We start from the raw sequence: 25,480 nt of genomic DNA on the forward strand, positions 1-25,480 counted from the left end.
ATTAACAACGATATTTGCTAAGTTGGGCCTGATGACAGACATTTGTTTTTATGTGTGAAAAGCTCCAATGAATATAAATGACCACTGATTTATGCTAGCCAGATAAGGTTTTCACGAAGGGGAAGGCTTTTAATTTTAATATCCAAATCTATGTAAATCTAAGAAAAACAGTCACAGACAGCGAAAAGAGAAAGTTCATATGGCAGCACATGGTGAACAAATCCAACATGTGAATATATATTTTGGACAGCTTTAAGCCAGACACTAATGATGAAACTTTCATCGTTTTCTTAAAAAGGAGGCATGATGAGGTTAAAGTTTTGTGCCTCTGATTGTAAAGCTAATTCAAATTCCACAGCCAAACTACAAGTTCTAACGATAATACACAAGAATCTAAATCCTCAGTTAAATATAAATATGGCCATCAGCCACATGAGCAAATGTAAAAAGGTTCAATATTTTAAACTTTCCTACTGAGTGCATGCTAGTAACATCTGGTGGTCAAAATGCTGAAATGCAACTATTAAATTACTGCATCTTAATAGATGGCTGCTGATTTGAAAACACTTAAAAAATAAAAAAGAATACAGATGGCCAAAAAGTTTTAGACACCTGACCATCATGTCCATATGTACTTTTTGGAATATCACTTCCCAGAGTTAGTTGCTATTTATGTTGGAATCGCATCAATTGGAGCCACTTACTGTTGCTGAGGATTGCCCCAGATGGCAGCCTAGAGATACATGAGATTACTGTAGATAGTACCACTTAATGGCCATAGAGATGGCTTTGGACTGCTGTTGCTACAATCAGTTGTGCATTGATTAACGTCCACTGAATGAAGTCACCATCATTTAACATTTCATAACTTCAACAGAAATGACTTGAAGTTAAACCTATAATGAATTATGCTGATACATTGCTCAAAAGCTCATGGTTACACAACTGCACTTGACTAAATAGTGTTGTAAATGAAATTATTTACAATGTCATTATTTGTCATCTCCCAGTTGGAGATGGTTCCTTTTCGAGCCTGGATCCTCGTCTAAAGTTTATCCATCATTTCTCAGGCAGTTATAGGATAATATAACTCATAGGATATTTAATGCAGATTACAGCCTGCATCTGTATTGATTAATAATCTTATTCACTCACATTTATCCCAGCTTTATTCTTTCATTTTATTCAAGCTTTTGGCACAATAAAAATTTATCAATGAAAAGTAAATACAGTCCTATGAGGGAATTTGCTCAATCAGGCAACAATGATTTAGCCCAAAGACAATTCTCCTCCCTCTTTATTCCCATCACATTTCTCAAACCCTGCCTTTCCCCAAGGTCTCAAAGGTAAACGTGTCAGAATGATGTAAACCATACATACTACATAATGTAACTTTCAGATCCAAGATTTGTTAGTTACACCGCACACTGAGCACACTTAATGCAAGTAATATGCAAGAGTATTTCAAGAAGGCAACTGACTAGAGCCAAGCTACTCAGCTCTAGACGAGTCATGATTGTGGTATGTCTTCAACAGGCGTCAGCGTCCCCAGTTTTTTTCCAGTGCACATAGCAACAGCCTAAACAACGCAGTGAAAGTAATTCCCAGCACTTGGGGCTCCCTCAGAGTGCCAGTGAGACATGTGTTTTTAGAGATCCCTCCCTCTCTTGCACTTCACACACCCACTCATGGATGCTCCATAGTGCAATTGTGGGATGAAAGTCTGACCGGATGTGTGTTTGTAAGAAGTGCTTAACTGGATCCAGATGTGGAGAACGAGACTTGGCCCACCACAGTTGCAGAGGCAGCAAAAGACCCTCGCCTTTGATTAGAAATAGAGCTGCCCCTTTTTCCCCCTTCTCTGCATCTTTATAATACTTTCTGTAATATAAACCCGAGAACATGCCAATATACATCTACTCACTTTCAACAGTTTAACAACAGAACAATTTAGTGTTTATTTAAAATGAGTTAACTTTGAGAGGTTTTAGAGGCTATAAGTTGAACAACTTAACATGACTCAAGATAACCTCAGTCAAAACAAGATTTAAAAATTATTTCCATAAAATTGATAAATTTAAGGTTTGCAATGGGTTTTTTTTTTCAGATAATAATAATAAAATTTATTCAGTTCACTATTATAAATGACTAGCAAAATATTATAAGCTTACCATGTACACAATGTCAACATTATCAAAACTTTATTCAATGGTCTTTGCAGAAACTATCCCACAGCGACGGAACTCAATCTGAAAACGAGGGTATTAAAAGGTAAGATCTTAAACACTATAACCATTTTTATAACAAACAGCAAACCATTGACAATTATTCATTGCAACACTGGATCTATCGCTCAGATGTACAAGCCAAGGAAAAATGTAGTTAAGTGGAATAGTACTTTTTGGAGGACATGAAGGTATTAAACTTTTATGTCTTTAGAAATCCAGCTAGGAAATGTGCACGTGAACATGTTTAATGTGTTGTAGGGCAGAGATGCATTGATGGAAGAGGGTGGTGTTCAGATGTGGGCTATGAACATTTCAGAGATCAGAAATAAGACACCACCAAGATTCCAAATTATTACAGAATTACAAACGAAAACTGTACGAACAGGTTGTTGCTATGCTCAGCAGAATAAACGGTCCTTATATATAGACTCTTAACTCTTTATATAAACTTTTGTAATATGAATCAATTGAACAGATTCGTTCTGGAGGATGGGTGATTAAGTAGATGGTCCAAATTCACAGCTTCTAGTCTTCATCATCATCATCACTCAACACCCTGTGGCACCTTCGCTTTGCAGGAGCAGAGTGAGTTTCCTCATCAGATTGATTTCCTCCTTCAGTTTCAATGTTCATTTTAGGAGAAGCTTCATCTGCAAAACAATAATAAAACAGCAGAGAATTAAGAGAACCACAGCCACTTATATTAGGTATACTTTTTTGGCCAAAAGTATGTGGAATTCCCTCCTAATTAGTGAGTTGAGGATGTTTCAACCACACCCATAGATAATGGGAGACAAACCCTGGCAGTAACATGGGTCATACAAAAGAGTGCAATGACTTTAAACCTGTAAGTGCTATATAGTGTGAAGAGAAACAACTTAGCCACAAAGCATTAGACAATGCAAACTCGGAGTCCAGGTCACTCAGTGGTCAAATACATACCACATATATAACCTAGCCTCTTTGCATTACTCACTACAGAGTGCCAACTGCCCATGGAAGTAACATTAACCCAAGAACTACATGTCGAGAGCTTTGTGAAATGTGTTTCGCTGGCCAAGCCTAGGATTACTATGCACAGTGCCAAGCCTTGTTTGGAGTGGTGTAAAGCATGCCACTACTGAACTCTGGAGTAGTGGAAATGTGTTCGCTGGAGCAATGAATTATGCTTTGCTTGCAATCTGGGATTGTAGGATGCACCAACCGGAATGCATAGTGCTAACAGCAAAAGGTGGTGGAGTTGGGGTTATATTTCAGGGTTTGGACTAGGCCCCTTATTTCCATTGAAGAGTAATGTAAATACTACAGCATGCAGTGTGTTTTTAAACTGAATGGTACCAACCTTGTGGCAACTGTTTGGGAAGGCCCTTTCCTGTTCCAGCATGACAATGCTCATATACACCAAGCAAGAACTACAAGGACATGGTCTGATGGGTCTGCTGCAGAAGACCTCCAGTGGCCTTCACAGAGCCCTGACCTGAATCACAGTGAACAGCAGCAGACGTCATGCATGTTCTTTTGAGTGAATCGGCAGACATATCCCATAGCAACCATCAAAAATATTGTAGAATTATGGACTGGGATAATCAACAAGCTTTTATATTGCCACGGGGAAAATAAAGTACACCCTCCTTCAACTGTATTAATTTAATAGGGCCAAACTATTTATCGTGTGGTCCTTACCAGCTTTAATAAACAAATAACCAGAGGTCACACAAACAACAACAGGATTCATTATGTTGTAATTTTTTCAGAATAAGTAAACCAACATTCTGAAACCTGTTGTTGTTTTGGGGAAAATAAATACACCCCTCCTACATCCACAAACATGAAAGTGATAAATAGCTAGTTACCTGAAAAGATTAGTTAATACAAGACCACCTCTCACAAGAAGTACATAGGGATAGGTTTGATCAAGTTTCCACATACCTTTGGCCAGAAAAAAATCGTGCAAATTAAATGAATAAATAAATAAAAAATAAAAAACACCACCACAAATTTGGTCAGGGTTTCAGAGATAATGGAAAGTCAATATATTAGAATTATAAGTATTTTACAGTACCTCTCTCATCCTCATCATCATCACTATCCAACACACGACTCCTCTTTCCCGAGGTTTTACCTTTAAAAGCAGCAGAACTAAGAACAGAAAGGGCTTATTATTCAGACTGGAACAAACCATGCAAAACACACACAAAAACAACATGGCAAACGATTTGCACATCAACAAGCAAAAAAATACTTTACAACGTTCCAAAGGGCGGTACATCTTACTTCTCACAACAAAAAGACAATTATTCACAAAGTTGAATAGGGCCAAATCATTTAGGTGGAGAGATAGCTGAGGTGAGGTGAGTTAGAGCATGAAGAACGGTCAGAGAGACTGGTTTGAACAGCAAGGACAAAATGGAACAGATAGAGACAGATGGAGATCCTGGAAGTGTGACTGAGGAATAGACAGTAGGATGTGCCAAGACCCTCTGTTGTCATATTGCTAGCAGCTTTGGGACATTGAAGCAGCTACTTTGTAAAGTTAAAGAGCTCAAAGAAACTTCTTTCGATCACAGTTCTTACTGATTCTTGTGAGTCATTCTGCACTAAAACTGGTGAACCCAAGCCCACGATGGCAGATGAAAGACTGAGCAGTTTGTAATGAGTGTTGCACCAATGAGGGCAAAGACATTGAAACTGGATAAATTTATTGGTCTGGTTGCAAAATGTCAGGAAAAATGCAGTCAAATGGAAACCACACTAAATAACACTTTCAAGTTTGTGGTTTCAAATCAGATGAACATGTTTTTAAACATGTCTTACTTTCCTCCATGCACCACACACAGAAATGACAGAAAAAAACCAAGAGGGAAAAAAAAACAGGTCAAAGAACCCATGTCTAGAACAAAATAAAAAAGTGACTTGTCTCCTACCTGTTAAAATAAATCTTTTTTTATTTACTCTTGTCTGGTGAATATATTCAGATCAACTAACAGACAAAAACCTGTAGCTAGGAAACTAGATAACATTTGTCACCTCTGTATTACTCACTGTACAGAGCTTTCGGTTGTTACAATGACAATATACATGGATGTCCCTTGTGAGTGCAGTGCAAACCAGATCAGATTTGGTCAATTTGCAATGCAGACACAAATCAGATCTGTCCTGGTATGTGTAAAATAATGCACCTAATTCCAAACTTGACAGTACAAATTGAGTGCATTGTTTGAGAACGGCTTGTTATTTTCTTGATAGTCTCAGCCTCAGAGGTCACAGGCGTTTAGCCATCAGCTCACGGGTGTGACCTCATAAAGCACTTAAAAACATTTCACAAGTTCTGTAGTAGGTTGAAATCTAGGATTTTGACAGTACACCTGAACAGAAAGCCATTGTGATGCTCTACTTAATGGAATAAAGAAGCAGTCATGTTTACAATTGTGATAATGAAGACTTATGAGGATCAGCAAAACGCTGTTTTTTATTTTTTTTATTTTGTGAAATTCATTGTAGACTTATTAATTTGCACAACTTTCTTAAATGAACCATCTACAGGTGCACATCTACTTTACATTTTTTATGCCCCTAAACATAAAGCTGAACAAAATGAACCATGATTAGTTGCATTATATGTTGGTCAAACATCCTCTTGAGTGCTCCTTGGGCAATAAATGCTGCTATTAAGTCCAGACCTTCTGCCGTCAATCTGATGGTCTCGCTATGTGAGGCTTGATGGTTAAATATATGGTACAAATTACATTCGCCAGCCACTTTATTAAGATCACATGTACATTCAAGCTGTTATCTAGCTATTCCTGTGGCAGGAGCACAATACAAAAATCATGCAGACACACTTAAAGAGCTTCAGTCAACACGTTGACAGATCACGTTTTTCCCCATTCTGATGTTTGATGCAACATTAACTGAAACAATTGACCTGTATCTTTTTATTTTTTTTTTGCATTGTACTTCTGCTAAATAAGTAATTAGATTATGGTATGAACGTACAGGTGTTCCTAATAAAGTCTGATTAAGTAAAGAATACTGATTGTACACAGTATACAGTATGCTGTGCTGAGAATTGCTGACATTTTTCAGGGATATTAGAGGACCTACCTTTGTGCTTTCATTTCAGAAGTGGCCTCTACATCAGATTTTTCTGAAAATGAGAGAAATACAGTTTTTAAAACAAAACAGTCAAGATTCTATTAAAGTCAATAGTAAACCTAAATGTTAGCACTATGTTCGTGACTGATCTAAAAAGTCTTCAATCATGAATTACCTTTGGTGTCCTCAGAGGGACGTTTCCTCTGGCGAGCCAGGAGCAAGGCTCGGAGTGCCTGAGATCTAAGCTCCTGTGAGTCACTGTCTTCATCGTTGTTCTGCTCCAATTCAGGGCTCACCGTCATCCCGGTCTCAATCTCCTCTTGAACTTTGACTTCGCTTTCCTCTACCTGGTCGAGAGACCTCGCAATTGACCGTAGCTGATAGATGCTCATAGTTGAAGGAATCCTCCAAAAAGACTCCTGGTCATCGAAGGACACAAAACAATTGCGGTCACAAACAACAGCTGGTATAGAAAATATAACATTTAACCCTCTGGGGTCGAAGGGTTTTTTGGGCCTGGAGAAGTTTTGTCATATCCTGACATTTGTGCTTTTTTCAGTTGCTTATGAAGATATAAATGGCTAAAGTGTAATATCACTGTAATCAGCACAAACTGGACTACAATAATATGTGAGCAGCATGTATGTACATGATTGTGTTTTTGAGAAAACAATGTTTATGCATGGTTAGTGAAAAATGAAACATTATAAAATCACTTGAATAAGGCCATAAAACACATACAGAACATTGGTTCACAGGACTTTTGAGAACTGGATCTTGTATCCTAGTGTTTTTGCTTCTAAACGGTTCATGGTTGTTTAGTGTGAAGCTGAATTTATTCTTTGACTATAGTTGTAAAGTACTCTGAAATTAAGTAGTGCTTCAAACCATAAACCGTCCAGGTTAGTTCCAGTACACTAATTTTATCATACAACAAGCAAAAACAAATTTTTGTGTCATAGGCCATTGATATTAAACCACATAGTTTTCGGAATATACAGAGTCTTTAGAAAAATTACATTAAATAATAATTGCATAACCCTTGTTCCTGATAACTGCATTAAGCTGACAACCCACTGACATCACCAATCTCTTACATTCTTTTTTGTGATGTTTTTCAAGGCTTGTATTGCATCTTCTTTTAGTTGTTTTGGGGAAAAACCGGGCAGTCATGTTTTCCAATATTTTTGATCACTTGAAAAATGTGTGGGTTTAAACAAAAGGTACCGTGTTCTAAGTTGTTTAACACATGTAGATGTTAATAACAAGAAATTTTGTTCAAAATTTTCTATTGTCTCAAATTTTTTGCTCTCAAACCCCAATGTCTAGCAAAGAAATGGGCTTGCCAATTTTTTCACTGAAACTTCAGTTTTCACAGAGGATATTTTTAAAATGAGAAGCAGAAATTAAAAGCTATTTGACTGTGAGGTTAGACAACAATCATCATCGTTTTGCAGCTGGAACCACAATACAATTCTAGATAAATTTCTAGTTTAACCTGTTCATCAGCTGGTGCACGGATGCCAACTTTGCAAAGAAGCCTTTGAAATTTTTTGTTCTCCATGGCATCTTCATTCTCCTCCGTCAGAGGCACCAGTGCCACAGGGTGAGAAACACCTGAGATATTCAATAAAGTCACTTATTTCAGTACTGAAAACATACATATACACAAATACACACACACACACACACACACACATTTTATATATATATATATATATATATATATACATACACATACACATATACACATATACACACACACACACACACACACACACACACACACACACATATATAAACAGAATTGTTTTATTGAATTTTCTGCTTCTTTTCTCAGGTCTCATATGTGTCCTTTAAGGAAATTATAAACCTTGTACAATACTGCTGATGGTTGAGTGGCTCAAACATGTAGTACTTATATCTTAATTTACAATTACCGTCTTCTTCCCGATCATCTGCTGCTCTGTTCAGGCAGTTCTGAAGCCACAAGATCGGTCCTGACATGCCTGTTAAGAGTGAAAGACACCAGTGTAAATCAAACTGTCATGATGATGAAATGTACACATTACAAATAATGAGGGTGGAAACACAAAGAACTGTTTGTATTCACCTTCTCCCTGTAAGCGCTGAGCCATAGATTCCACGCTGAGGTTTTTTTCCACAACACTTTCTCGCTTGTTGACCTTCTTTTGGCGGACAGGTCTAATTTCTTCTTTTTCTCCTTCATCACAATCATCGTCATCATCCTCCTCCTCCGAGTCTCCATCTTGTTCCTCATCTCTGTGAATCATATCACCTCTCGGTTCTCCGCTAAGGTCGGCAAAAAAGTCTTCTTCGGTCTGTCAAAATGAGACGTATACATTAAACGTATACAGTAACTTTGCAAAGGTTAAGAATGCAGCTTGATAAGAAGATCTACTGATCAATATATAAAAAATATTTTTAGATTGAGCTTGGAGTCTACCATTTCCCGGCTTTTCCCAGCAGTACTACGTCGCCGTTTCTTATACAGCTCTTTGCGCTCAGAAACCAGGCCCATGCTGATGATTTTATCCACGACTCGTGCTCTGGAGCGCTTAGCAGTCAGGCGCTTCAGTATATTTCCCAGCACATCTACAAACACAGAGCAATTCAGAGCAAGTTACTTGTAAGCTTCCAAAATGGAATAGTTTTATAAAATTTTAAATGTGAACCTTTATCCTAATAGTTCCCAAATGGATCCAAAACCATGCTTGGGGATAGAAGTTTGTTGCTTTAGTTTTTCAATGGACCTACAAGGCTAACGTAGCTGGAAAGTAAGAGGAACTCACTATACCTACTATATCTCATTATCTGTCTGCTTTAGATTACTACATATCACATATGTGATCTTGAAACTCCTAGGGTTAGCCACACAGTTATTACAATGTGAAACCGGCACCTAAAAGCTCTCCGCCCCAGCTGGTAATAAATATTAGTAATCAAACTGAAAATTAGACTTGATAACATCAACTGGCTAATATGTGTCACCAATTTGGCAGGGGAAAAAAAAAAAAACAGATCAAAACTTGCCATCAGAGTCTTTGTATTCCTCAAAGAGCATTTGCAGCTCCTGTTCTTGCTCCTCAGTCCAGAGCACAATATGAGTACCTTTTCTTTAGAAAATACAGGAGAGAAAGTGGTTAATTATGGCCAAATAATGTCATACATTGTCTTTTGTGAAAGCAGTGTTAATGCTATTAAAGTTAGGCTCTCCGATTTTTGAGAAATGCTTCTCAAAGTTGGGCCAAAAAATAAACAAAAAACAAAACAAACGTGTAGCCAATGAGCAGAAAGGGGCGTGTCTTGTCAATATGTGCGGAGAGAGTGTTCAGTGCGCATGTGTGACATTAGCAGAAAGCAGTTTTATCATTGACATGGAGGATGAAAACAAAGAAAGAAAGCGAAGAAAGGCTTACGATAAGGCAAGAAGTAGGACCCGTGTTAATATAGGATCAGCTTTCCAGCGCTGGAGAGAACTGAAGGAGCGGGAAGTTGGCCGCATATTCACAGATTGGAGTTATTGACTCGGGAATATCCAATCTGTGAATATGCGGCCAACGAGGTTGCTTTTTTCCTTCTCGATAGGTGAGTAACGTTGGTTTTGCTTTGTTACACAGAACTAATATATGCCGTCCTTTGCATGATTATGCTTGTGTGTCATTTTTGCTTGTTTGTTTATCTGCAATTGTATTGTTCTTTCCTTCAACTATGATAGACCCATTTCTTTTCATTAGTTGCCTGGGTTGCGTATGTATGTTTGGGCGGAGCTATAAATACAGGGGTGGGACCCATTTGGGTTAGGGGTGTGTTGGTTTTGGTGATTTTATATGTCAACATTGGCTTTCAAAAATCAGAGCCCCTACCTTTAACTCTTCTTTGAAGACAAGTAAATAATTTCATTGAATGAATTAAGCACTAATGAGCATAAAAATTCACTCATATGAGCAGCAATGAACTGAAAAAAATTAAGGACAAAGTAAGTTGTCTACACATGCATACCTTTTAAATCATAAAGGAAGACAGACAGACAAAAGTGTTTACTTATCACATAAGTAGGAAATGCTTTTCTTCAAATATCTTGTTGGAAAGTTGGGGTTTACAGTATAAGGTCAACTATGATTGCATTGCTAATGCAGCTCAGGGACTCTGGGCCTTGATCATCATCCTGAGCCTTAACCATTTGAGCCAAATGACAGTGATAAACTTTTCTGAATATTTAGTCCCTAATACTATGCTGGACAGATTTAATCTAAAGACACTCTTTCTAAAGACACTCTATATTTTAAATAAATATCAATGACAAAGAAAAAACAGTTTCATACAGAAAACCGCAAAGTTTAAAGTTTTTGAAAAATCTGAAAAGTTAACAATTCCTGAGCAAGTGACCAGTTAAGAAATACCATTGAATGAACCTTCAAATAACTGTTATAAATGAACCTGATAATAGAGGCGGTCATGTGTAGTATAATTTTACTCTGTCTTGTCGGTCAAATAAGGCATCAGTCTGGTTTGTGCCTGGTAATTTGTGCAAGTTACTCATTTTATTGTGAAAAATAAAGCCGGACAAGCACCTGTCTTTCTTCAGGTCCTTTACGCTGTCCACAAGACCCATAGACACCATTTGAATCACAACCTGTCGTCTGGTGCGTTCTGTGCCAAGCAATGGTAGAATTGTCTCCACTATGTCAGGAACTGATGTATAAAAACAAACACAAGAGACCCAATATAAAAAGTCTCACTGATGCTGATTCAAAAAGGCTGTGAATACTGAAAATTAATCAATCAGCATTAGTTCACACTGCTTTACAATGAAATACCTATTAAACAAGGAATTTTAATAACCCTATAACTTTAATTAGTATTTAATAACTTTTATAACAATTAATGAACTGTTAATGCACTAAATTACAATTTGCACAATTTTAAACATCAGCACACTGTTGAAGCCAAACATATGGTTGCTTACATGCAATTTATATAAAAATAAAACATAACTTAGAAATGCAAAGTAATGCAACCAACTGTTCCAGCAATTCTTAATATTGTCTGAGCCTTTTATAAAGGCAAAACCACGGGTCACTTTATTTTACCAGGTGCTTTTATTGTCTGCGTTTATTTAGAATAAAAATAAACTACAGGCAACTTCAATATGTGGTACCTTGTGTTGTGCAATACAAATAATGTAATAGAGGAATAAAATGAGATTTTTTATAATTTAACAACATTAAATGTTTAAAAATAACTCACAATATTCGTACACATACAACAGGAGGCTCACCTCCAGAATCCTTGTGTTCTTCATATACTCGTCGAAGCTCCTCTTCTTCCTCTGGTGTCCAAATGGCTTTTTTCTTAGCTCCATCACTACAAATAAGAGAATAAAAAACAATAGTCACAATAATGCAATAATATGTAATACAGCCAAATTCACAGATAAAGGACCAGGTAAAACATTGCTTAAAGTCTTAATCTACAAAGTTGCATAACAGAATACAAATGGCAGAAAATCCAAATATTAATACAAAATACGGTACAAACATTTCTTATCTGCCATAACAGGGCAATTACAAACACTGAGATCATTTGCAAAGAATCCTCCTTTGTCATATACTAAAAAACAAAAAAGTTTAAATATAACACGCAAAAAGATATGTAGATATGATTTCACTGATCCTTAAGCCACTTTGTTCACTAAGAAAATATTTATGAAAAGTTCAGTTTGTATACTGATGAGGACAAACACATAAAACACACTCACTCATCTGCACTGTAGCCCTCAGTCATCTGTCTTACATTGTGAACATTCTTCCAGAAAAGTAGTTCAATGAAGGCTTTGCTGTTATGGGTAGTGAGAGTGAAGAACCGGTTCACAACATACTTTGCAAAAGTAAGCAGCTCCTGTCAGTGGTGGGAAAACAAGAAGAGAGACATAAAAGGACAGATTTTCAGTATATTACCATAATGTTGGTGACTGTAAAAATGTCCTTGCCTTCTATCAGATGTGACCTATACCATACTTTCAGGCAAGTTTAATATACTCTTTTTTTAAGTGAGTTTTATTTTTTAGTTTTCTGATAGGTTAGTTAGAGTCAGGTTCAATTTTTAGCAACAATAATCAATCACAAACCTTAAACCATTAAAAGCATGACAAAGTTAATTGACCTATTTTTTGCTAGGCAGAGTACAGAGACTTTATGCTACTGATCAGGAAGCCATGATTTCAAATCCTGGCTTGATAAAGCTACCACCTTTAGGCCCCTGAGCAAGACCCTTAGCTGTTTATTTGTATCCTGTCTTAAATCCTATTGGATAAAACAATAAAATATAAGTGTACAAAATTATAAAGACTAGGAGTTTCAGGAGTGAATTGTGGTAAACCACCTTATAGGCTGAGGCAGCAGGGTCAGTGAAGATTTTATTGAAGAGGTGGAAGACAGAAAGCTGGAAAAGCAAAGCATCCATCTTCAGATCCACAGCAATACGGTAAAGCATACGGGCAATGCAGTGGTTGGTATGCGGTGTGTTCTTTGAGTATGAGCGGAGCAACACCAAATATGGCTGAACAATGTTTGGATTTGCAAACCTGGTAAGGGGCAGAAAGAAAGAGTGGGGGAATGAGTCCTTACTAAACTCACATCGTTAATATGGCAATTATGCGCATGTTATGAGCAAGTGTAGACCTGTATTTCCAGTTGAATGAAAAGGGAAATACTGAACTTGTACATCGTGAAAATCAATAAGCTTGTTATTAAACTAAGCACACCAAAAACTCAGACTCACATCTGGTGATTAGAGGCAATGATGAGTTTTACACAAATGATTTAGAAAAAATTCAGAACATTTGGCAAGACTAAGAGCTTTAAATCTGAATGGGTCTGCACACACCTCTTGATAAAATCCAAAAAGTTGAACTCTGTTTCTGACACCTGCACAGTCTCCAGTTCATCTTCCTCGTCCAGTTCTGCACCTTCCTCAACCTCATCAATTGCAGGTTCAGCCTGAGCTGGTCCTGAATAACACAAAGGAACACATTCAGCAAGCTCAATACAGTTATTTCTGAACAAGTGACTGTTGTTACTTATTAAAGCTTATAACCAGTTACTGTTTATGGCCCAAATAAAATATATAACTAATTTTACCGCATACTTTACACAAGTTTTTAGGATTTTTACTTGTCTGAGTATGCTTCCTGCACTGGCTGATTTTAAAAGTAATAATACAGTCTATTTTGAAATTAGCTTACTGGGAAGTTCAGCAAAGAGAATCTGCTTCAGAAGATCAAGCTCTTCCTCAGGTTCCACCTCCGCTGAACCAAACACGTCTCCCTCTGGCCACACCTCGCTGAGAATGTAGAGTAAGCAGTGAAAGGGTGTAATCAGAGCTCAATACTCAGACAGTATTCAATAGTAAGGAAGAGATTAGCTAGTAATCAATGGACAATAATCTACTCAATACTTTTCTAGAAAATACATAATGTACACAAAACTGTCTATGTAAACGATCAATAAACTGGCTGGAGAATAAAAAGAATGTTCTATGAAACTGCTTGCTATATTATATGGTCACTTTGGGGAAATATATTTATCTGCTTTGCTATAAAGTTTCTGTTCGCTGGGCAAGAATTTGATTGTTAAATAACACAAACAGAACTGTCATACATAATGAAAATCCAAATTCACCATATCCGAATAGAGGATAAATGTCACTAACGCAACATTTTTTTTAATTATCCCATGGGGGTTGCATTTAATTAGCTCAAAAAGTACACACAAAAAATACATATATACAACCTGTATACATTCTATAAAATGTGCAGTTGCATATATACAGTCTAACATCATTCATGTTACACACTATGCAACGCTGTGATACAAAATTAGACAAGCTTCTAAAATTTTCCATCACAGGAGAAAGAATCTCATGTTTAATGATGTCACTGATTTACCGTGCAGCTCGAAGTAACCCGAGTGCTTCTGGCCCAGTGCGGGCCAGCAAAGCATCCTGAATACGAATCGTTGCTTCAGTCCTCTGCTCAGTAACAGGAACCGCAGAGGTAGCATCAAAGGGCACCACACCCTCTCGCAGAGATTCTGATAACTGCAATAGAGTTTCATTTTTAAACTGAATCCATTATAATTGAATGTCTGGGCATGCAGAATTCACACAGAAATTCACTCAATTAAATTCCCCAGAGTGCAGATCTGTACAGACTGACAAAACCATTGTCAAGAAGGCCAAGTTAGAAATCATTTCTCATGTTGCTGGTTTGTCATGGTCACATGATCAAGAGCTTCATGATCTTAGTATTCTAGTCTCATCTTGGTGGACAGCTTTTTTGAGAAAACTCTACAATCCTGAAATGTATATTTATAGACCTACAAAAACTACACCATACACCAAGATACAACTCATGTTTTCACACAAAAACACACGAAGACTTACAAGCCTGCCAACTGACCTTCAGGCTGCACCACATTTTATTAAGCACATAACATAGGACCAATATTTAATGCTCATTTTATCTACAACATTAACTTTCTGCTATGCATAAGACATGCCAGAACATGTAAACACTGTTAAACTGCAGAGCACTTTAGATCTGTACTCCAAATTTTAATATATTTCATGAAGCATATTAAGAACACCGGTAGCTAAAATTTCTTCTCTTTGAGGCTTTAAGTCTGTGCTTTTCCTAAATGAATAAAAATAATATCCACTATTTTTTAAAACAAACTCCAGTTAAGAAGCCTGGCACATCGAGTCATTCAGGTTAACAGCCCTGATATGCATAGAAAATAGAAGAAACACACAGAGTAATTAATAAATCATGGACCATTATGCCATTTATTAAAATCCAAATATTTCTAAAACCTACTTAAAAATAAAGGGAGAAAAGCTTAACAAAAACAAAAAAACAAGATAAACCTGAAAGCCAGAGGTCCTGAGCTCCTGAGACACGATTTGCCATGTTTCCTCCAGTACTTCAGGAGTATTCTCTATCTGTGTAGTTGAACTCTTTTTCTTCTTTCTCCTTTTTGTCTTTTTTTTCTTGCAAGAGAAAGCGAGAGAGAGAGAGACAGAATAGGAGTAACAGTTTTTACTAGGGGTGTATTGACATATGGTGAATCGCTATGCAAATATATAATGTTTTGCATTGTGGAAATGTGTGAGTGACAATTCTACGCTGTTATTTATGTATGTAATTCTATTAATTGTGCATGTCATGAGTCTGCACTGTTTAAACAGAGTTAAAATATAAAGTGCATGATGCTCATGTGGTTGCAGTCTTGCAAAGTGTCTGCAATTTCTATACATGTAATAGAAAAGCTCCAGATTGTGATGACTGCCTTTAATGTGTATTATTTCACAGCTACAGATGCAGTTTAAATAAAAAATTTATACATTTCTGTTTAAGATATTGTGAAACTGTAGTACATTTTATTTGCACCATTAAACCTCTATCAATAGTTATTTCTTATTTTTGCTTTGATACAGACAGAAAAGCACATTGTTTTGTATTGTTCATTCAAATTAGGTTAAAAATAACCGGATTAAAATCATGAAGCCAGAATAGTGATTATACCACTAGTTGTTTTTTTTTTTTATTAAGGCGTTCATATTCACTGGTAAATGAATCTGAGGCAACACTATGGCTCTGATAAAGTCTTCAATGAACCAATGAAAGATTCATTTAAAATTGTCCACTCAATTTAACCATGATTCAGTACTGAGACAAACTTGCTGACTAATATTTTTATTTTTTCAACCCCTTTTACTAGGATTGACAATAACAGAGGCCACACTTTCCGACAGAGACCCACAGAGGAACTCATTAGAACATTACAACCAAGTTCTTGCGTTAACTAATTTCCAAGTGGAAATATGGACAATCCAGCTCTGTTAAAATAAGCACAACAGGCCTGTAAAAAAAAAACCTGAATTTAAAATTTCTCCCAATTGCCATTAGGCCAGTGAGTTTTCCCCTGAATTTCCCACCCTTGTTGTGGCTCACCTGCACAAGCAGATTGTTCCGGCCCTTGCAGAAACGTTCAAGCATTCGTAAAAACAGATGCGTGGATTCTACCAGATCGCGCAGAAATGAGCGCGGCTGCATTCTCTCATCAAACTTCCTCAAGAGGGTGAGGAAAATCTCCCTGAACTCCATCAGATAGAAAATATTAGCTGGAAAAAAGGGAATAAAGGATTAGACATTCAAAAGTAGTAAGGACTTTGTAGTAACAATATACCATGCAAAAATCAACCCTGCTTAAAATAAGGAAAAACTGCAATATAGCAAGAATCGGGTCATCAAACTATAGCTAAACATTCTTAACATGGCAGAAAGACACAGCTTTGGAGACGAAATGCTGTTTTAGTTAGTTAGTTACTGTAGTTTACTGCCATGTCAGCTACTGAGGCTATCTTCATGGCAAGAACGGTTAATAAGAACTAAAATAACCTAAAATCACAGGAATAAATATTGACAAATATAGACAACTTCAATTAAATTTTTTACATTAATATATGACAGAAACTCTAAAACTTTTTCTGATGAAACCTTGTAAAATAGCTCTTTAAATGAATTGGCCTCATAAAATAACCTTCTGTGGTCATTATACGCAGGACAGTCCAACAGAATGTGTTTGACAGTAAGGGGAATGCTGCAGTACGAGCACTGAATGGGGTCTTCTCCTTTCAGCAGGTATTCATGTGTCAGCCTTGTATGTCCGATTCTACATCTGGTTAAGATCATCTGATCGAATCTTGAGCTCGTAGGTATTAGAGACCTGGTAGTAATTTCAGGGTGTATTTCAAACAATTTGTTATTCGACCATGTATTCCATTCCTCTTGCCACTTATTTAGTACATAGTCATTGATAATAGGTCTATATTCCGAGGGAGGAATTTGGCATCCAGTCACATTCTGCCTTAAAGCTTTCTTAGCAGCTGCATCAGCTCGCTCGTTTCCTGAAAGTCCAACATGTCCTGGAATCCAACAGAAATTTACATTATAGGATTGATTCTGTAGATGATCACCAAGATGACTTTGGTTAAAATAGTATCAATCAACGGATGGTTATGCTCCAAGGATTCCATTGCTTGAAGGCACGATTTAGAATCCGTAAAAATTATAAATGTTCTTCAGTTGGAATCAATGTGTTCCAAAGCTAAGAGCAAAGCACAGGCTTCAGCTGTGAAAATTGAGCATTCTTTTGGAATTCTAGTTCCATACTGTTGATGTCCAGTCACCATTGCTGCAGCTACGCCATTTTCTGCTTTTGATCCATCCGTGAATATTGGTAAGTGTAAGGGGTACTGACTTCTTATGTCCATATATTGCTGTCTATAAACATTTGGATGAGTCACACCTTTTCTCTGATGTCCTAAAGCCATGTTGATTACAGGTTTCTTTAATATCCAAGAAGGCAAGGAACTGAAGTGTGTTTGACATAAGTTGTCCAAATTTACGTTCAAATACGAAATGCTGTGTATAAAACAGTCGCTACAAGACTTCTCTCTAGTTGTCCTATTCCAGTAAAATGGTACGACATCAGTTGACATTATTAATTTTGCTGTCAGTTCATTTATTGTATGTTTCCTATAAATTCCTATAATCCCATATGTTTTTTTGTCAATTCCAACAAGATGAAATATACTTAAAGCTGTGTACCTCCATACATCTGTCCATCCGTAATGGAATGGGGGACTTTTTATGCAAATCAAATTTCATTTGAGACGATAATATCCATCTAAAATATACTAGACAGCAGAGTACATAGTGCATCATTTGGGACACAGCTTATGAGGAGTAAACACAGATATTTCCTGCATGTTGCAAGATATGCTACTGAAATGGCAGTTATTACCTAGTAGGACTAGTACATGCTCCAAAGCAACAAGAAGCTGTAAAATATGCATTTGAAAGGGCTTTTAAAATTCATTTTAAAAATGTTCTGTTTCAACATTTAATGTTTCTTACTCTTGATAACATTTGCACTCTGGCGGATGTTCTCATCTTTAGAGTGATCCATTTCATTTATAGTCATTAAGAGTTCTTGGTAAGCTTTCAAAGCCAAATGCATCCTGAAAGATAAATATAAACAAGAATAAATTATTAATGATTATAATATCTTCATGTTAGGTGATATAATATCAGTCACAATTTAGTGATGAAGCAGCAACAGATTGTTCATTCGGACCTGCGAGACCATGATATGGCCTCTTTGCGGTCAGTGAGCATCATCTCATAGTAGTTGGTGATGTTCTTCTCTATGAAGTGAAAGGTACGGATGGAGAGCGTCTCCGAGACAAGTTCAGGCCTGCAACCATTTCCACGATTAAAGGCCATGAAGAAGCTCAGAGCCCACAGGTAATACGTTTCATCATGCTGCTGGCCCTGTTCACGAATTAATGACTCCTGAAAAAGAGGTACAAATGATAAACAGGTGATAAATTGAAAGAACAGAATAGAGAAAAGAGTCAGAATCAAAAGGTGTTGTAGAGAAATGTACTTAGCACAAGCGTCAAACAAACCTGTGTACATGGTAGCATGAATAACATAACGGATAATTAACAATAAGATTAGAAACATTTATTCTAATACTTAAAAACACAAATAATACAAATACTAATAAAAAAAAGTAATAATAATGTAATGTATACCAAATAATAACAATAATAATAAAAAGAGGGTGTTTATAGCATCATTATACTGAATTTGTGTTGGCTGAGTTGGCAGATGATCTAAGCTTCACCATGTGGTTTTATTTGGATGGAAAATGTGGCCACCTTGACAAGGTACATGAGTCTATTGTAGCAGTTTTCCAGGAAGTCTATACAGAATTCACGCAGGAAGAGCCGCACATTCAGGACAGAGCGGCGCTGGGTCTCGGTGTCTCGGGCTGTCTGTTTACGCTTGGGCACACGCCTCACGGCCTTCCCAGAATCATGAGAATAGTTCTTAAACTGAAAGATACAAAAAAAATAAAAAATATGATTAAGAAAATAATACCTAGTGAATCCCCTCAAACCCCAATAAGTAAGCAGTTACTATGTACTTAACATGGAAGGAATATAACTGAGTTTCACCTAACATTCACAGCTCATGATGCAAAAAGTCAAAATATTCTACACTAAATACAAAAGTTTGTAATCAAGACATGGTTACACAATGATAAACTAGCAATGAGCTTCTTCTTTCATGTCTTACAAGTCAACTACAGCTGGGAGCAAGAGGAATATTGCATGAATTTCTTTATGTTGTTAAACGACTCCTTTATTGTTATGGTCATTTACTCACATTGTGGAGTCCTTGGTGGAAAATGACATCTTTCTCACCAATAGACTTTAATCCCTGGACCACATATGAGCCTCGAAAACGTGAGTGCCTGAGACATAGAAAAGAGAGACTCTTCATGAGCTTAAAAATTTTAGCAAACATCAGATCATTAAATAACAGTACAGTAGGCTAGTGTATTGTGCATCTACAAATATAAATTCCTTGCTTGTTTATTACATGCACTGTAATGTTCTTGATCATCCCTTTAAAGCAATGCTGGGGTCATGCAAAAAATTGAATGAGTAAATCTTTATATTCACTCACTGAGCACTTTATTAGGAACACCTGTTTACATAATCACTCATGCCTCTAATCAGTCAATCGAGTGGCAGCAGCACAATGCTTAAAATTATGCAGATATGGCCAGCAGTTGGTATCATTAATGTCTATCATCAGAATGGAGAAAAAACATGATGTCAGTGCTTTAAACTAGCATGAATGTCATTGGTAGAAGAGTATCTATAATCTGATCTTTTGGGATTTTCAGTTTACTAAAGCAGTTATACATTTATGATTTTGGAAACATCAACAGTCTGGTCCCTTTACAGTGAAGCAGCCAATTTTCACATGACTGCTTCCCAAACTGCTTTGAAAATATAAAGCAGATCAGTGTACAGAGAATCTCTTATTTTGTAAAGCAATGCAAAATATAACTAAATCAAAACATCTTAATTTACCTGGTTCCTCTCTGTAGCATGCGGCTCCGTTTCTCTGCCAGCTCTTTCTGTCTGAGAGCTTCTAGCTCTTGCGCGTCTTTCTGTTTCTCCTGTGTGGAGCGGCTTTGTCCTGCACTTACCAGCATCTCAGGAGTCTGTAGGGAGCAAAGAAGATACACAAAACACCCAACATTAAAAAGCATAATATATGCAGTATAAATGTTTCAAAATTAAACTAAAAGCGTATATTCTTTGGTTTACTGAACCTACCTGGTCTCTAAACATGAGTGAGATGATCTCCAGCACATGCATGCTCCACTGCTGCTCACTCTGAGAACTGGCCAGGAATTTGAGCAGGTCATCCATCCCGCTCATATGGATTGCCCACAACAGCTTATCGTGTACACTGGCATCATCATCCACATTCTGCAGATAGGGTGTTTTAATCAGAGCATTATTCAAGTTTATTTGTATAGCGCTTTTTGCAGTTGACATTGTCTCAAAGTTATGAAATACCAATATAAAGTCTAATAATTAGGATAATAAGTGAAAACTGACTCATGTAGCATAGGCAGGAACAGACTGTACAGGTTTCATTTCAACACAATGAAAGAGAAAGAAAATGGGAATATACACATCATCGCCATAGGAACACAGACACCTGCCTACTGAGTACCCATTTCAAAAACCTCTCTTCTAAGGAGGCTTTCGACTAACCTTTGGAGTGTGACTTTGGGGATTTGTGCACACACAGCCATAAAAACCTAAGACGGCAAGTGATGCACAACAAGAAGTCTTGGCACAAGGTTGGAGTTCCAATTTAGCCAAAAGCATTCACTTGGGATAAGGTCAGGGCTCTGTGCAAGCCACTTGACTTCTTCCACTCCAGCCTTAGTAAACTATGTATTCATGGAGATTGATTTGTGCACAGGGTAATCGTCACATAGAGACATTCTGCACAATTGCTTGTTTTGGCTGTGTGGCAACAGTTTAGGGAAAAATCCACATACAAGTGATATAGCAAAATGTCTACAAAATTTTCAGCATACGGTAAATATATAGCCTTAGGTACACGTATAAGTGTTTTAAGGACAAGCTGAAGCACGTTAACTCTAACCTTTTCCTCAGTGGGGTCAGCAGGGACATGCAGTACATTCCTGACAAGCAGCAGAATCCTCTCAATCAACAAGTTATCCTCCTCCTGCCTCTGTTCCCAATCCTGATAGAACAACACAAAAAAGGAAAAAAGAAATTAATATAGAATATTAATGTACAGCTTAATTACATTAGATATAGATGTTTTTCTCTTGTACATTCAAAACCAGAAACTGACCTACTTTTTTCCACAAACAAAAACTCTTTTGCACATTCAGTCTATATAAATTCTATAAAGATGATGAAAAATTTTCTGATGCCTTTGAGTTACATTCAGCAAAACTCACCAGTTGCAGCAGGTTGTACAGCGTCTCACTCAGGACTGTAAACACTCTCTCATTGGCAAATGCCTAAAAGCAAATAGATTAATAAGTAATCATATCTACTAATATAATCAACCTCTAATCTGAAGCACTGAAAACGACTTACCTCCTTGTATCCTTGAAGATAAGTCACAATTTGGAGGAAATGGTTTCGAAAAACGGCATCATTCGGGGTTTTTCCAAAGCAGAGAAGTGCAGGCTGGGTCAAGTTTACCATGAGCCTGCAAACAAATGTAAGAAAGTTTATATATTTTTTTAACCCCAATCCCCATGTACAGGCCAGATCTTTGATACAACAATATACATATTGTACACACAACAATGTACACCAGTGCATCATCACCTAACATGAAGTTTGGCAAATATACCTGATGCAGGCATCAAACAGAGGCTTGTCCTGTCCATGCTGTGTTATGATAAATAAAAGGTCATTCTGGAGGATCTTTCCAGCACCCAGCTGCTGTCTTACGTCCCTTGTCTCATCCTCATGCCTCAGGTAGCGAATCAGATCCTTAACACTCTCTAATGGAGAGGAAAAAGTCAAGAAACAAATAAGGCAGTTTGTAAACTGTGGGTTAGCCAAAAACGAGTAAAAAATTGTCAACAATATTTCACTAATATTTCAATGCATTTGCATAAATTATTATATGGAGGTGTAATTATATATTTTTTCCTCATTGCCATTTGAGTTGGCTGTAAGTTACGTTTACATCTTTCCTGTTATTGTTTGCTTAATAGCAAATAACCTGAGTTCTGGAAAACGTCTAGATCATTAAACATTCGAGAAAGCAGAGTGTCACGGTTGTGTTGAGCCTCAATTTTAAGACGTGTGTCATTGTGTAACAACATTAAAATGAACATGTCTTCAAACCTCACCAAAAGCCATCGCTACAAATCCAGTAATGTGCTTCAGAGCTTTTACGGTCATTGTAAACATTTGATAAAAACAATAAAAATACTAGCCTTTATGCCCATTTTCACATATTCTGTTATTTTAGATTGTAGAGTTACATTACTATTTAGAATGCTTAAAATGTAAAAAATTTTCACGATTCATTGAGACACAGCAATTAAATATCACAAAACACTGGACTGGTATTTAATTGGATTTGCATTGCAAATGAGCCGTGCCTTTTATTTTGTTAACCCGTGATGTTGACCGACAAATCACACATTTCTTGAGGATCTGATACAAAAAGTTTACTTGTCTGTCCAAATAAACAGCACAATTTTAGAAAGAAAAAGACAAACTTAAACTCTATGAAGTTCTCTATACGTCAGTATCGAGTCTGATATTCAAGTCCAATGTTCAAAGCTTTGAGATCAGGCTTGTGTCTATAAAAATGGACACGACCTTTTTATTACATTCATTCTTCATTCATTCATTCATTCATTCATTCATTCATTCAAGTTGCTGTGGTTTGTCATGAAAGTCTGTATGTGAGTTAAAGCTCCAAAAGGTGACTCACCCAAGCAGTCAGGCTCTTTGTGATATTTATCCCCCTCCAGACACCCAAGAGCACTGCAAGTGGCCAACAGCTCACAGTTCATCATGCACAGATCAGCACAACACAACACTTCTGCTGCGAGGAAAGAGCAAAAAAAAAAAAAAAAACACACAAAAGAATATTTACATAACACAAGATACAGGGAATTACTTTAAACCCATGACCATTAACAGAAGTGTATAAACACAACGCTTATAAACGGCTTATAAACCTGCTAGCAACACAAAACTGGACCGTCACTGAACACGGAGTTAACGTTGTTACAACTTACAATATATCTGAAAATAGCAGACTTACTTTCTATTTATTTTCGACGCTGTCAAACTGTTAGGAATAATTGTTTATTTATTCCTAGCTCTGTAAACACTCCGGTAGCTTAGCGTGCAAAACAGAACGCGCTTATAAAATTCCCGCGCGTTTCCCAGGATACCCGGAAGTCGTGTTCAGATGAAGTGACGCAGAATTAAAGGGACCGTCAGACATTAGATAGATAGATAGATAGATAGATAGATAGATAGATAGATAGATAGATAGATAGATAGATAGATAGATAGATAGATAGATAGATAGATAGACGGACGGACGGACGGACGGACGGGCAAAGAGTAGCAATTATGCAAATAGGCAAGTGCAGATAAATATGTAAAGATATGTACAGCATGTAATATAGATACAGGTATATACGTATGTAAACATATGTACAGTGAATAAATATAAAGGCTATAGCAGTGCAGAGATGTGGACACATTGCCGAAAATTACAAGTAAATGGTTCTAAAGCTATGGCATTGAAAAAAAATGTGCAGACACTGTTGTAAAGGAACAAGTAGAAGGTTATAAGGTTATGACATTAAAAAAATGTGTAAGCTAAATAAACAAGTTCACTAATATATGTATATATATACATGAATGTGAAATATTAGGCAGACTGTACAGTAAGGTATATAGATACATGTAAATAAAATAGTGCAGATGTATGTAAGGCACGATATGTGTAGAGAATGAGGAGTATAAACAATACAATATGTACATTTATGTATAATTGTACAGAAGTTATCTACAGTATTTTTTACAGTGTTCTAATGGTGTAGTGTAGAGTTCAGTAGTGTGATGGTGGATGGAAAAAAGCTGTCCCTGAACCTGCTGGTTCTGGTGCGTAACATACATATACAAACATAGTACGGACTGTATTATTTGTCTTATTTGTATTATTCACACACACACACACACACACACACACACACACACACACACACACACACACACACACACATACACACAGACACAAATTGGGCATTCCAGACCAAACAAAAGCTACTCATTTGTAAATATTTCACACTTGCTATATGCATTTGTCCAGCTGGGGGCAAAATCTGATCTACCAACAAGCTTCACACACACACACACACACACACACACACACACACACACACACACACACACACACACACACACACACACACACACACACTGTCAAACACTGTTCAAAGCATTGGGCATTGCATTTCAGTTGGCCTCCAGACAAAACAAAGGCTACACTTTTGTAAACATTTCACACACACACACACACACACACACACACACACACACACACACACACACACACACGTTCATAGTTCTAGGAGTTCAAAAATAAAATGCATGTGTTTTGCAAATCATATTTGTTTCCTCTCTCTTATTTATACATTTATGCTGAGTAATGTTTGACATTTATCAGTCAGTGGTTATCCAAAATAATATTTAATAATTTCTGCTTATTTTACTCAAAAAATGTTCATAAATTAAGTATAATAAAAAAAAAAGGAGTGTAAAAGAAGTTTTATTCACATGAAAATATGCCATATTTTTGAGTGGGCGTGTGTGTGTGTGTGTGTGTGTGTGTGTGTGTGTGTGTGTGTGTGTGTGTGTGTGTGTGTGTGTGTGTGTGTGTGTGGCCTGTTGTTGGTTGATCAGATGACATCTGGTAGGCAAAATATATATTTCAAGTGTTAAATAGATATTACACACAGAATGGTGATAATTATAGATTTTTTTTATTTATAAGCATTCAAGTCAATTTGGCCTGTAAAAAAACAGGTTTTATTATTTGCTGACATTAAAAATGGTCAAAATGGTTTCAAAACAATCTCCTGGCTTTGAAATATACCAGCCTG

At 36.8% G+C, this 25,480-nt stretch overlaps 1 protein-coding gene across 2 annotated transcripts; it reads right to left on the reverse strand.

Moving 5' to 3' along the window:
- Window positions 1-2,184: 2,184 nt before the first annotated feature.
- timeless (timeless circadian clock) lies at window positions 2,185-23,784 on the reverse strand. Of its 2 annotated transcripts, none has more exons than XM_027165567.2 (30): window positions 23,626-23,784; window positions 23,290-23,403; window positions 22,189-22,342; window positions 21,927-22,041; window positions 21,785-21,847; window positions 21,460-21,561; window positions 20,613-20,768; window positions 20,364-20,497; window positions 19,648-19,735; window positions 19,137-19,313; window positions 18,548-18,765; window positions 18,328-18,431; window positions 16,360-16,529; window positions 15,273-15,395; window positions 14,293-14,444; window positions 13,591-13,688; window positions 13,233-13,356; window positions 12,729-12,930; window positions 12,106-12,245; window positions 11,626-11,711; window positions 10,919-11,039; window positions 9,378-9,460; window positions 8,791-8,939; window positions 8,437-8,665; window positions 8,264-8,332; window positions 7,822-7,940; window positions 6,499-6,742; window positions 6,333-6,375; window positions 4,291-4,367; window positions 2,185-2,878 (listed from the first exon to the last, which is right to left on the reverse strand). In XM_027165567.2, the coding sequence occupies exons 2-30, from the start codon at window positions 23,372-23,374 to the stop codon at window positions 2,754-2,756; spliced, it is 3,750 nt and encodes a 1,249-aa protein (XP_027021368.2). In that variant the 5' UTR covers window positions 23,375-23,403; window positions 23,626-23,784; the 3' UTR covers window positions 2,185-2,753. The 2 variants fall into 2 exon arrangements, with proteins under 2 accessions (XP_027021368.2, XP_027021369.2); XM_027165568.2 differs by having other exon boundaries at window positions 23,290-23,400; window positions 23,626-23,783.
- Window positions 23,785-25,480: the final 1,696 nt, after the last annotated feature.

Source organism: Tachysurus fulvidraco, chromosome 2 (assembly GCF_022655615.1).
Source record: "Tachysurus fulvidraco isolate hzauxx_2018 chromosome 2, HZAU_PFXX_2.0, whole genome shotgun sequence".
Taxonomy (NCBI): domain Eukaryota; kingdom Metazoa; phylum Chordata; class Actinopteri; order Siluriformes; family Bagridae; genus Tachysurus; species Tachysurus fulvidraco.

Bases quoted from the DNA above. Each gene is read 5' to 3' on its own strand.
- timeless (XM_027165567.2), bottom strand. From the start codon at position 23,374: ATGATGAACTGTGAGCTGTTGGCCACTTGCAGTGCTCTTGGGTGTCTG. The intron at 21,562-21,784 runs GTGAGTTTTGCT...TTGTTCTATCAG, and splicing joins TGTACAACCTGCTGCAACTG to GATTGGGAACAGAGGCAGGA. The intron at 8,940-9,377 runs GCAAGTTTTGAT...CTGTGTTTGTAG, and splicing joins GGAATACAAAGACTCTGATG to ATGTGCTGGGAAATATACTG.